The sequence below is a fragment of the Stegostoma tigrinum genome, chromosome 26 (genome assembly GCF_030684315.1).
Source record: "Stegostoma tigrinum isolate sSteTig4 chromosome 26, sSteTig4.hap1, whole genome shotgun sequence".
NCBI classification, from domain to species: Eukaryota; Metazoa; Chordata; class Chondrichthyes; order Orectolobiformes; family Stegostomatidae; genus Stegostoma; species Stegostoma tigrinum.
This window is the reverse complement of record NC_081379.1, coordinates 23,210,268-23,224,678: the sequence shown is the minus strand read 5'-3', so window position 1 is coordinate 23,224,678 and position 14,411 is coordinate 23,210,268. Positions and strand designations below refer to the sequence as shown.

At 40.5% G+C, this 14,411-nt stretch overlaps 1 protein-coding gene across 9 annotated transcripts in view; it reads right to left on the bottom strand.

Moving 5' to 3' along the window:
- atxn2 (ataxin 2) overlaps positions 1-14,411 on the bottom strand; it is a 92,480-nt gene that overhangs the window by 72,506 nt on the left and 5,563 nt on the right. For 6 of the 9 annotated variants that reach the window (XM_048556004.2, XM_048556005.2, XM_048556006.2 and 3 more), the window contains exon 2: positions 90-126. The exons of 1 other annotated variant lie outside the window; for it this stretch is intronic. In XM_048556004.2, the coding sequence (XP_048411961.2) occupies positions 90-126 (37 nt within the window). Of the gene's footprint in view, positions 1-89; positions 127-849; positions 1,061-7,544; positions 7,564-14,411 lie in introns of those variants that run through there. 2 more of the 9 variants (XM_048556008.2, XM_048556007.2) reach the window with 2 other exon arrangements.

The window sequence follows — 14,411 nt, the reverse complement described above, 5'->3', positions numbered from 1 at the left end:
CATGTACTTCAAATGCTAAATATATTTAGCAGGTCACAAAGATGTATGAAACTGTAATAAAATATTTACATGCAAAACTTTGTACTTACAGTAGACTGTGAAGGTCCTTTTCCACTGCTGCGTCCTCTGGAACAACACCACATTCATGTTAGGATTTAAAGCACTAACAAGACAGCATAATAATATTCTAAAATGTCTTCAAAGCAGATCTGAACACAGTTCAAACATTATCACATTCACAAAATACTTAAGTAAGGAAAAGCTCCAGACACATTCACATTACTATAAATGCTTTGGCATTCACAAAAGATGTTTTATAAATGCACTCACGGACATGATGGTAAGAGCAACCATTCTCTCCAGTTTAATTTAAGCCAACATGATTGATTATATTTCTCATACTAACTAACTTGAATAGATTTGATTGCTGCAACCCTGTGACATTCAAGGTGAAACTCAAATCAAACAATCTTGGACTGACCACCTTATAACTACTTGAATTAAGTTACAGGATTTTATTCTTCACTTGCAGATCTAGGGCATTTCTTATATCTTCCATCTGCAGATGCTCAGAGGATGTTGGTATTGAGCTGCCTTCTTCAACTACAGCCTATGTAGTGAAATATTCTCACAATGATGTTGGATACGAGTTCAGGATTTTGGCCTAACAGCAACAAAATTACAGCAGCATTTGGGCAGGACAGTGTGAGATGACGGGGAGTTGACAACACTTGGAAATTACTATATTCCCAATTGTTTGTTACCCATGTCTTCCTAAGAAAAAGTTGTAGGCTTGGGGTATGCTGTCAGAGAAACCTTGCGGGCCTGTAACAAATGTACGGCACGTACCATATTCTACAGTCAGGAATTCAATGGAGTTGGGTCCTAGTGGGTATTGGATCATTACTTTGTCTTTGATAACACTGATCTTTGAAGTATTGTCACAGCAGCATCCATCCAAACAAGTGAATTGGCTTGTGCCATGTAGGACATCAAGGAGCTAAAGTGGTGAGTCATTTGCTGTAGAATACCCAGCTTTCGATCTAATGTAGAAGCAGAATACTGTGGATGACAGATACCTGAAATTCAAAAAAGAAATACTCAGTTCAAGCACCGTGGGGAAAGAGAGAGTTAATGTTTCAAGTTGATGTTCTTTTCCCAGAACTGGAAAAGTTAAAGAAATAATAGGCTTTAAGCAAGGGGTGGGTGTGGTAAAGACAAAAAGGAAGTAATATAATAGAACAGAAAACAGAACTGATTGAGTGATAGTTAGTTTTCCAGGGACAGAGGGAGTAATTATGGGGCAAAAAAAGAAACTAAGAGCTACCTAGTGCAAATTTGCTTCGAGCTAGAAGTGAAATAGAAAAATACATGCAAATTAAAAATATGTAGTTAAGGCCTGTGATTGTTGAACTGAGTGTTAGGTCTAGAAGGTTAGAAATGCCTAAAAGTTGCCACTCCTCAGGATAAACTGTGCTTCAGCGGAAAGTGCAGCAGGTTAAGGACAAAGATGTATGAGAGCAAGGAGGACAATTAAAATGACAGGCCATCGGAAAGTCTAGCTCATCTTGCAGACAAAGCAGAGATAATCTGTAACTGCATCTAATCTCTCCAGCGTAGAGGAGACCGTGTTGTAAGCAGTCAATACAATTTGGCTAAACTGGAAGCACACGCTGCTTCACCTGGACAATCTGTTTGGGGCACGTTGAGAAGAAAGGAGGTAAAATGGATGGCATCGCGTTGCCTGCACTAGTTCTTGCATGATAAAATGTGAGGCTGGATGAACACAGCAGGCCAAGCAGCATCTCAGGAGCACAAAAGCTGACGTTTCGGGCCTAGACCCTTCATCAGAGAGGGGGATGGGGGGAGGGAACTGGAATAAATAGGGAGAGAGGGGGAGGCGGACCGAAGATGGAGAGTAAAGAAGATAGGTGGAGAGAGTGTAGGTGGGGAGGTAGGGAGGGGATAGGTCAGTCCAGGGAAGACGGACAGGTCAAGGAGGTGGGATGAGGTTAGTAGGTAGCGGGGGGTGTGGCTTGGGGTGGGAGGAAGGGATGGGTGAGAGGCCTATTATTTCTTTAACTTTTCCAGTTCTGGGAAAAGAACATCAACTTGAAACATTAACTCTCTCTTTCCCCACGGTGCTTGAACTGAGTATTTCCAGTATTTTTTTTTGAATTTCAGGTATCTGTCATCCACAGTATTCTGCTTCTACATTAGATCGAAAGCTGGGTATTCTACAGCAAATGACTCACCACTTTAGCTCCTTGATGTCCTCTCACCCATCCCTTCCTCCCACCCCAAGCCACACCCCCCGCTACCTACTAACCTCATCCCACCTCCTTGACCTGTCCGTCTTCCCTGGACTGACCTATCCCCTCCCTACCTCCCCACCTACACTCTCTCCACCTATCTTCTTTACTCTCCATCTTCGGTCCGCCTCCCCCTCTCTCCCTATTTATTCCAGTTCCCTCCCCCCATCCCCCTCTCTGATGAAGGGTCTAGGCCCGAAACGTCAGCTTTTGTGCTCCTGAGATGCTGCTTGGCCTGCTGTGTTCATCCAGCCTCACATTTTATCATCTTGGAATCTCCAGCATCTGCAGTTCCCATTATCTCTAGTTCTTGCATGCTTTGGTTTTCCTCTGAATTTCACTTTCACCATGGTCGTAGAGGACGAGCTGTTGTCATTCAACTGCTACTATCTCCCACTGTCTGACACCAGCCATGTCCCACCCACCCCTTGTTTGAAAATTTATCATACTTCCGACTTTTCTCTGTTCTGATGAAAGGTCACTGGCCCAAAATCTAAACCTGCATCTAATCTAATGGTCTCAGCAATTATATGATTGTTTTTTGTTACTGGTGACCCCCACAATGTTGATGGTGAGAGATTTGACAAAAATAATACAACCTAATGATACAAGGAGATGGTTTTACTCATTGTCATTGGAGATGATTATTATTTGGCACTGTGACACAAATGTCACTAGCCACTCAGCTCATGCACAGCTGTTGTTCTTGCTGCAATTGGGCTTAGGCTGCTTAATTTTCTGGAGGAAGCGTAAACTAACACTGAAATGTGCAAAATGTTGCATTAAGTCAATGCAGTAGAAAATTATTGCACACTACTTTTTATTCAGTTTCATGGAAGCTCCACAATACATCGAAAACTGCGACTGATTGACTTTTGATCTTAAGGACTAAAAAGAAATGGACAGCAAGCAGGAAAGTAAACTGGTGGCAAAAGATCAGGTGATTGTATTGAATAGTAGAGGAGACTGGATGCACCGAATGTTCTACTTCTATTCCTAATTATGTTTTGACAACCTGGTTCTTCTAGCACAATTTACAACGTGTGCCATGGTCCAATCCCCATAGCATTACAAATTCAATATCAGTTGTGTTGTACAGAGGTACCAAGCATAGGTCAGATCCCTCGCCAAAGGAAGGCACATGGAACATCAATATGCAATTCATATGCATGTTTAATCCAACAGCTGTTACTTATTAAAAAATATTTGTTTGTAAAAAGCGTGGATTGCCAATGCAAAATTGAGAAGCTGATGACAAGTTGTCTTCTTTTAGTGGAGTAGTCCATATCACAATGCCTCCCAGTTTATTCCCCTCACTGTGACACCATTTTGAGTGTTGAAAATTGTTGTGATCTTTCAATGAGACATGAGTATTGGGGCTGGATGGTGGAACGGACAAGAATAGAAGCAGAGGAGGACAGGGTGATGAAACCTGCAAGAAAGGTAGGACTATTAGAGAGGGAGCACAAAAGTTACAAACTCAAACATAGCTCAATGCTGACTATTTATGGCTTGGAGTTCACAAGTTCTCACGCAACTCCCTCATGCTTAGGGAAGCCCTGTCATACATGGTGTCCACAGCACTGAACTGAAAGGAATCCAGGAATCAAGCTGACCGTTTTGTCCTGAACAGTAGCAAGTTTAGTGTTACTGAACCTGCAATTGCCAAGTCGTCATACTCCCAAATACTTACAGATAGTTTTGACTTTCAAGAGTTGAGTACTGATAGCAAAATGCCCAGTCATTGAACTGTTCTACAGACACATTATTTACATTGTTGGCCAAGTCACTCCCCTCCCCAGACGCTGATACAGACAGCCCACGTGCACATGTGTACATGTGTACATGTACGCATGCATGTGGGAGTGGGTTAAGCAATGGTCATATTGTTAAACATTAAGGGAAGAGGGTTATATGCTCTCTCACTGAAGATGGTCATTGCTTGATACTTGTATAGAATAAATGTTACTTGCCACTTAGTGGCCGACGTATAAATACTGCCCAGGTCATGCAAGCATAGACTACTTCAGTATCATAGCAGTTATGAATAGAATCGAAAACTGACGATTATAGAAAACACCAGAGTTACTGAGATATACAGCACAGAAAAAGGCCTTACATCGATCAAGTTTGCACTGCCCATAAGCACCAAATTATTCTAATTCCATTTTCCAGCACTCAGACATGGATAGAGTCAGGGTCATTCAGTAGAGAAACAGACCCTTTGGTGCAACTAACCCACGTCAAACTAGTTTCCCAAATTAAACTAGTCCCACTTGCTTGCATTTGCCATATCTCTCTATACCTTTCCTTTTCATGTGCCTGTCCAAATGTCTTTTAAGTGTTATAATTGTACCTGCACCGACCACTTCCTGCGGTAGCTTATTCCCTATCCTGTGTTGTAAAGGTTGCCCTTCAGCTCCCTATTAAATCTTTCTCCTCGCACGTTAAAATGATGCTCTCTCGTTTTGAGCTCACCAACCTGAAGGAAAATACCTTAGTTACTCACTTTATCTATGCCCCTCGTGATTTTAGAAACCTCTACAAGGTCACTCCTCAGGCTTCCCCACTCCAGTGAAAAAAGTCCCAGCTTATCCAGTGTCTCCTTATAACTCATACCTTCCGAGGTACCAGTAAAATCTTTGTAAATCTTTTCTGCACCCTCTCCAATTTCATCATTTTCTTCCTATAGCAAGCCAACCAAAACTGTACACAATACTCCAGAAGTGGCATCACCAACATCCTGTACAATCACAACATGACATCCCAAATCCTACACTCAACGTTCTGAGCAATGAAGGCAACCTTGTACACCTTGGCATCACAAGTACACATCTAAATAGCTTAAATGTTATGAGAGTTTCCATCTCTACCAAACATTACAGGCAGAGTGTTTCAGATTCCCATGGCCCTCTGGGTGAAAAGAAAAACCGTGGTCACATTCCCTCATTTTGAGTCTGTGCCCCCGGTCACTGGTCCCTCCAGCAAGGGGAAAAGGTGTTTCTTGCTTATCCTACCTACACTGTCCAAAATTTTACACATCGCAATCATGCCGCCCCTCAATCTCCTCTGCTCCAGTAAACAATCCCAGTCCATCCAATCTGTAAAATAAGAATGGTTGTTAATGTTTCAGGTCCAGTGACCCTTCTTCTGAACTCACCAGACCTGAAACATTAACACTGATTTTCTCTTCACAGATGCTGAGCTTTTCCAGCAACTTCTGTTTTTTATAGCATCTGCAGTTCTTTCAGTTTTTAGAAGAATAGTTGCCTTTGTCAAAGCAACATTTGATTGAGTGTGGCAAAGAGCTCAAGCAAGATTGAAGTCAGTGGGAATTGGCAGAAAATCTCTCCACTGGGTGAAATCATACCTAGCACAAATGAAAATAGTTGTAGATATTGGAGGCCAGCCACCTCAAACTCAGGACTTTGCAGCAGCTCCTTGGGTTGATATTGTCTAACCAGCCTGTTCGGAGATGTTAATGACACACCTCTGGAGCAAGTGGAACTCAAACTTCGGCCTCATTGTACAGAGATAGGGAGACTACCACTGTGCCACAAGAGCCCTCTAGATCCTTAGGTTAATGTCCTATGCCCAACTATCTGCAGCTGACCTTCTATCCAACATAAGGTTAGACATAATGCACTCAACAAGGTCTTTGATAAGTTGCCACCAGGGAGATTGATTGTGAAGCTAACGGCCCTTCGGATCCAAACAAATTTGGTTAATTGAATCCAGAATTGGCTGAGTGGCAAGAAGTAGAGGGTGAAGATTTGAGGGTTGTTTTTGTAGCTTGGAGAACTGTTGATCAGAAAGCTTGCACATAATACAAAAAATGATCCAAAATAGTGAGGAGGGTAGACCTTAGACAGCAGTACAATACAGACAGGCTGGTACAATTGGCTGATCGGCGGCAAACTGAATTCCATCTGGACAACTGTGAGGTGATACCTGTGGCAGGACAAACAAAGAAAGGGATTATGTGAATGGAAGAATTCTAGTTCATACCAATTATCACAAAGACCTTGATGTCATGTCCACTGAACCTGTAAGGTAGCGGAACAGATAAATAAAGTGGTTAAGGCTCCATTTGGGATACTTGTCTTCATTAGTTGTCCCGAGTTTAAGAAAGGGAAATTATACAGGAACTTTATAAAACATTGTTTAGGCCACAGGTAGAGTATTGTTTGGGGTTCTGGAATTCAGCACATTATAGGAAGGATGTGATTGGATCAGAGAATATTCATCAGGATGTTGGCTATGTTGGAGAATTCACTCAATGGAGAGATTTCATGCCAATCCCCACTGAGCTCAATCTTGCCACACTCCAAATATTGCTTTGACAAAGGCAACTAACCATTCTTATTTTAAGAGACTGGATAGGCTGGGATGGTTTTCCTTGGAGCAGAGAACATTGGCGGGTAGCCATTCTTATTTTAACTCAAAATTCAGCATTATGTTTAGGCAAAGGTTGTAATGAGATTTGGTGTACGGCTCTGGCAGAACCCAAAGTCAGCATGTTATTGCTGAGCAAGAATCATTATCTGTAACAGCATTATTGATGACACCTTCCATCACTCATGATTGAGAGCAGATTGATAAAATGGTAATTGGCCAGTTTGTATTTTTTGTGTTTTGTGTTTTAAACTTTCCACATTGTTGGGTGGATATCCATGCTACGGCTGTACTGGAACAGCTTGCCTTAACAATTCCACACAACCACTGTTCACAATTTCATCTGTGGGCACTATTGAGTTCTAGACATTCAAAAGCAAAGAGACTGATTTTGGATTAAAAGCAGAAAATACCAGAAAAATGTAAGTGGTTTGATGGCATCTATGGAGAGGGCAAGAGTTAATGTTCCAAGGCTGATATCATCTTTCATTAGAGTAGTGGAGAAGAGTAATCATTCTTGAAATGCTAACTCTTTCTCTCTGCAGATGCAGCCAGACTTGCCAAGCTTCTCCAGCACTTTCCATTTTCATTTCAGATTTTCAAGTCATTCTTTTATAATTTTTTGATGTTTTGGGAATTCAATGAAATAATTTGAAGTTGAGTTTTTAAAGCAAAGCATATTCACACTCTTAAGGTGCGGCTTATGCAAGAAGAACAGCATTGGGGAGCAAAATATTTGCATTTACGTAGCACATTTCATTTTCACAAGTCATTCCAAACCAATTAACAAACCTCAAAACAATTAACAAACGTCGTTACTATTATAAAAACAATCACCGTTATATTGTTGGACACATGGCCAAAAGATTTCCACAAACAGCAATGCAATGACCATGTGATCTAGGGGGCATCTATGTTCATCCAAGGGGGCAGATGAAGCTCAGTTTAATGTCTCACCTGAAAGACAGCACATCTAATAACTCAGCATCTAATAACTCAGCAAAAATGGAGCATTCAGCTGGAGCACAAAAATCTAGATTTAATACTCAGTTCAGGCCATGGGGGTTCCATTATTACACCTCTGGTTTAGGGTGGTGTAATACATGACCTAGAATATCTATACATATTGCAGGAAAATGAGGCAGCCGAGTGACAAAACCAGCAAGTAGGAAAAACATACGCGGTGACAAACAACATATGAAAGTAAGTCAGCATTTATGGTACCTGTTGATATTAAAACTTAATTGCTAATCAGTTTGTGGAATGGGATATTGCTCACTTTAGACAATTGAGATGGAATAAAACAAAATAACAAATAAAGTAGATAGGCAATGAAATAACATTAGTACCTTTAACATATTCGAACACTTGTGACTACATCATGAGCATTATAAAGGATGATACCATGCCATATAAGAACATGAGGTCAGTAAGGTTTCAAGGAGCACCTGAAGGAAGGAATGCAGAGATGTGGGAATAAAAAAAGTTACAGATCTTAGGGCAGAGGCAATTCAACGCAAGGTGACAAAAAGATGAACTAAAAAAAAAGTGTAACTGGGAATGCATAAGAGCCAGAATTAGAGAAGTACAGAAATCTGAGATGTAGAGCTGGAGATTACAGAAATTTAGATAAGGTCATCAAGGAACATGAAAACAATGAGAACGTTAAAGTCAAGCTGTTGCTTAATCAGGGGCCAACGTTGGTCAGCAAGCACAGAGGTCACAGTAGAATGGAACTTGTAGAAAGTCAAGATGAGGTAGCAGAATTTTGGCCAATTTCAAGTTCATAGAGATTGGAATGCATGAATGACTGCCCAGGGCATCAAGGAGTCCTAGCCAAACTGGAGTCAATGAAAATAGATGGAAGATTTTTCACTGGTTGGAGTTATGCTTTGCATCGAGAAAGATGGCGGTGTTTGGTGGAAGTCAATCACCTCAGCCCCAAGTTAACTCTGAGCTGAGTAACTCACAGCTGTTCCTCTGAGCTGTGGATACTACTCAAACATAAGCTGCTTCATCAACAATCTTCCCTCCATCATAAGGATGAAGTGGGGACGTTCGCTGATAATTGCGTATTATTATTTACTTGGAGAGGGTTCAGAAAAGGTTTACCAGGATGCTGCCAGGACTGCAGAGTTTGGGTTATAAGGAGGATAGGCTGGAATATTTTCTGCTGGGGCATAGGAGTTTGAGGGGTGACCTTAGAGGTTTATAAAATCATGAGGGGCTCAAATAAAATGAATATCGAAAGGTATTTTCCCTTGGTTGGAGGGGTGGGTTCCAAATGGGGCATATTTTTAAGGTGGGACGAGAAACATTTAAACAGGGCCAGACGGGAAACTTTTTCTCAGTATGGTTTGTATGTGATTTGAACTGCCAGAAGTGGTGGTAGATACCGGTACAATTACAAAATGAAAGAGGCATTGGATAGTTATATGAATAGGAAAGGGTTACAGCGATATGGGCTAAATGCGCACAAAAGGGATTTGCTCATTTGGGAACCTTGGTCAACACAGATGAGTTGGACCACAGGGTCTGTTTCCATGCTGTATGACTATGACTCAATATTAAGCACCACTCAATTCAAATACTTACATAATCCACATACACATAAAGCAAGACCTGAATGATGTCCAGGCTTCAGACAATAACAGGTAACACCATTTACACAAATCAACTGCTAGTGACAATTGCCAGCAAGAATCTAACCATCAACTCTTGACATTCAATAATATCATTAAATCCTCCAAGATCAACTCCTGGGTTGACTACCATTTACCAAAAGCTGAACTGGGCTAGCTATATAAATACTTTGACTACAAAAGCAGGTCAGGTGCCCAGGGGTCCGAGTAACATACATCCTATCTCCCCAGTGGTTGTTCATCACCTACAAGGTGCAAGTCAGACATGTGATGATATAAGCTCCGTATGCCTGGATGAGCAGTTCCTACAACACTTAAGGAGCTTAACTGTGTGTAGAACAAAGCATCCCACTTCATTCCCCTCAAGCTCCAACCACCACCTTCAAAAACACACTCCCTTCATCACCAATGCACTGGAAGCCACGTGTACCCTCTATAAAATGCACTGCAGTAACTCAGCAAGGCTCCTCCAGCAGCACCTGCCAAACTCATGACCTCTATCAACTGGAAAGACAAGCACAGATGCATGGGATCACCACCTGCAAGTGCCACTTCAAGACACACACTGTCCTGACTTGGAACTATTCTACTATTCTTTCGTCGTAGTTGAATTGAAATCCTGAATTTCCCTAACTACATTGCTGTCCCTACACCATATGGATTGGGTGAGTCGAAGAGACAGTTCACCATCTCCTATTCCAGGGCACTTTGGAATAAGCAATAATTACTAGCAAAGCCAGAAATACCCATTTCCCTGGAACATAATGAAAGCTAGAAATGCATTGGTACAGGTGAGACTGACCGAGACACAAATATTTTACTAACAGATGAGATGAAGCAGGAAAAGGTTATAAAGTTGAAAACACGTAGCCTTAATGATGGGATGAATACAAATTCAGTAGCTCACACTTGTATCAAAAATGACACCAAGGCTGGGACAGACTAGCTTAGCGTTAAACTGTTGCCAGCACGGTGGGGATGGAGTCACTATCCAAAGAAGAAAACGTATTCTGAAAACAAAGACTTCAATCTCCTGTACATCTATAGGAGAAAATGGCACCTTTTTAAAGTTTATTAAAACAGTGATACATCAGAATATGTTATTATCCCTCAAGTTAGGGACTGCAGAAATATAAATCATTAATGTCACACCATTCTAACATGATCAATTAAGTTACTGCTAGATGGTCTTGACCTTAATAACTGTTAAATAATCTGAACTCGGTTAATTGTTGTTAATTTATACAAATGCACACTTAATTAAAGCAAGAACACAGTATTGCAACAAGCAACAGCTAGCTGAAGCTGGACAGAAGACAGCTCATGACATAGCCTGAGTTTTGGCTGATGCAAAAGTGTGCATATACAAAAAAAGTCATAGGGAGTGAGGTATGAATGACAAAATGCACAAAAACATGATACACTGTTGTTCAGAGTCTGACACCAGGTTATAGTAACTTTGATTCTGTTCATTATTGCTTCAGTACCATGTGATAATTGAACCTGCCAACATTTCAATAAGCCCAACTTCCATTTCAGTGATGGTTCCAAAAATGAAAATAAAAATCCTACAGCCGCCTGTTAAATATCAATGTTCATTCTTACTTTCAAAGGGAGAATAAAACAAGTATATTCACAATTTATCAACAATTAAGGAGTAAACTCTACAGTACAACTTAATGCCCATTTCCAAATCATCTTAATTGTTCTTGGCAGGCACATTCCTCGGTTTCCATGATAATGAAATGTGAGGCTGGATGAACACAGCAGGCCCAGTAGCATCTCAGGAGCACAAAAGCTGACGTTTCGGGCCTAGACCCTTCATCTGATGCTGCTGGGCCTGCTGTGTTCATCCAGCCTCACATTTCATTATCTTGGATTCTCCAGCATCTGCAGTTCCCATTATCACATTCCTCGGTTCAATTCAGTTGACTCTCACATTAAATGTGACAGAGGCACCAGAAAAGGTTCTGAGAAGTGCTACTATACAGATACCTACCGGGAGGTCTTTGTCACCATGGCAGTATTACAAAGTTGGATATTTTAATTTAGGAATTAATGTTTGATTGAGATCTTTAAAAAGGTATACTAATTAATATTTAATGTAAATTAGTTGTTTAAATTCAATGAATTAAGATCATTTAAATAAATTGCATGCAATAACAGAAGCATTAAAACAAGTTAAATAATTCCTTATTGCACAGCATTAACCTCTGCAACCAGTTGCCAAGCTCATACAGTTGTTAGAATTTCGCTACAGATGCTTGGAAAGATAGTTGAAGAAAACACCAGCTATTATAAAAACTGTAATTTACCCAAGGGAAAGTGAGCATTGTAAAGGATATTTCATGGTCACAGACATCCTGGGAATGCATTTTGATAGTCTTCAAAGAACTTGAGGTTTCTATCCTCCCTGAGGTGGCCTTGATTCTCCATAATCTCTCGGGCCACATGTTCATTCATGAGCATTGGCAATGGGACACATTGCTCAACTGCATCAGGATGGCACAGGCAGACTCAAGTAAACCACCTGTCATATTCTTAAACTCAGCTTTCTAATCAACAGGCTGGCCTTCTTTAAAGAAACTCTGTCTGTCTCTGGCACCGTCATGAACAAGCACAAAGAACAGAGTTAACTCTATGTATTTGCATACATCCTCAAAAGTAATTGACATCTGAGAAACAAAAACAAAAAGTCAAATCCGAAGCTATACAAGTCAAGTAGCCAAGAAAGTTAGACAACCAGATGTGCAGCACTGTCTCTTATACAGGGAAAGACAAGCAGCTCTCTCGACAATTCATAGCAGCTGGAGAATTGTAACCCTGCTGGCAATTCATAAACCACTAATAAAAATGTGTAATGCAAATGGGTCCATTATGGAAATTATAATTGAAAGGTAACAGATAATTTCCATAATTTGAGATGTTAGTTGACTAAATTACTGCTGCACTCAAGTCATTAGAAAGCATTATACAACACCATTATCCTTGGGGTATGTGACATTTTCTGTTGCAAGTTAGGACAGCAAGTCCCAAGAATTCAATATATGTGAGGGCTCCCCAAGTATGTCAACACCGCCAGCATACCCCCAAAGAAAAGCTGGGAAATCATGAAATGTACACTGCTGTAAGTAAATGCATATAAAGTGATAAGTGTCTGACACCAGTAAAATTAAACCCAAAGTACTGCACTATGAAAATATTCAAATAATTGTGAACAATTGCCAAACATCTGCAATTTTGGAACCATGGAGTTGTACAGCACAGAAACAGATCCTTTGGTCCAACTCATCCATGCTGGCTAGATGTCCTAAACTGATCTCGTCCCATATCTCTCTAAACTGTTCCTATTCATGGGCCTAGATGTCTTTTTGATGTTGTCATTGTAGCTGCCTCCACCATCTCCTCTGGTAGCTTGTTCCATACACATATCAACCTCTGCATGAATGTTGTTCCTTCAGACCCTTTTAAATATGTCCCCTCTTACCTTAAACCGATGTCCTCTCATTTTAGACTTTCTTACCCTGGGAAAGTGACCTTGACTATTCACCCTATCTATGCCCCTCAGGATTTTACAAAACTCTAGAAGATCACTCCTTACCCTCCAATGCTCGAGGGCAAAAAGCCCCAATCTATTCAGCCTCTTCAATTCTTCCAATCCCATGAACCTCCTTGTAAGTCTTTTCGGAACATTTTCAAGTTTAACAATATCACTCCTACAGTGGCACGAGGTGGGGCAGCGGGATGGGATTTGAATGCAGTATTCTAAAACTGGCCTCACCAATGTCCTGTACAGCCACAATATGACCTCCCAACTCACGTACTCAATGCATGACCAATAAAGGTAGGTTTGCCAAATGCCTTCTTCACCATCTACCTGCAAATCTACTTTCAAGTAACTATGCACCTGCACTCCGAGGTCTTTTTTGTTTGGCAACAATCCCCAGAGCCTTCTGATTAACTAGGTAAGCCCTACCCTGGTTTACCCTAACAAAATACAACACCTCACATTTATTTAAATTAAACTCCACCTATCACTCCTCAGCCAATTGGCCCATCTGATCAACGTCCCACTGTACACTAATAACCTTCTTCACTGTCCACTGAGTCTCCAGTTTTGGTGTAATCTGCAAACTTACTAACCATACTTCTGATATTCACATCCAAATCATTTATATAAAAAACAAAAAGCAGTGGACGCAAGACAATCCTTGCAGCACACCACTGATCAAGGCTTCCAATACAAAAAGCAACACACCTTACCACCACCCTCTGTCTCCTACCTTCAAGCCAATTCAGTATTCAATTGGCTAGCAGCATCAGATTATATGGGATCTAACCTTGCTACCCAACTGTCGACCTCAGAACCTTGTCAAACACCTTGCTGTAGTCCACATACATATCTACCACCCTGCTTTCATCAATTTTCTCTGTCACCTCTTCAGAAAATGCATTCAAGTTAGACATGATTTCCCACACACCATGTCATGTTGACTATCATTAATCAGTCCTTGCCTTAACAAATGAACCAAAATCCTGTCCCTCAGAATCCCATCCAACAACTTACCCACCAATGACATCATGCTCACCGGTTCATAGTTCCTGACTTTTCCTTACCACATCTCAAACACTGGCAGAACATTAGCTGCCCTCCAGTCTTTCGGCACCTCATCCAAATCAACATGTTTTAAAACAAATGTATGTTTTTACTTAATGCACATAAACCAAAATAATTCAAAAGCAATTTATTAAAACAAATACTTAAGTCAAGAGTTTGCACTTTGACATTCAATGTGCTCAGAATTACAAACACTTTGGAAGTGTTTTTTTACGCTCAAGTTTATATTTATTTATTTTCTGAGAGATTAGTCGAATTAGACAGCATTTTAGAATAGATTTTTTTTAAACTTCAAAATATTCTGAGATATTTAACAGTATCCTAGTTTAGTTTTCTTGAAGTAACTGAAAATGGGTTATTCATAGAAAAGCATTAATTCAACATGCAAGTAACCTGATTATACTGAAAACAACTGATTAAAACCTATTCAAAATCATTCAAATC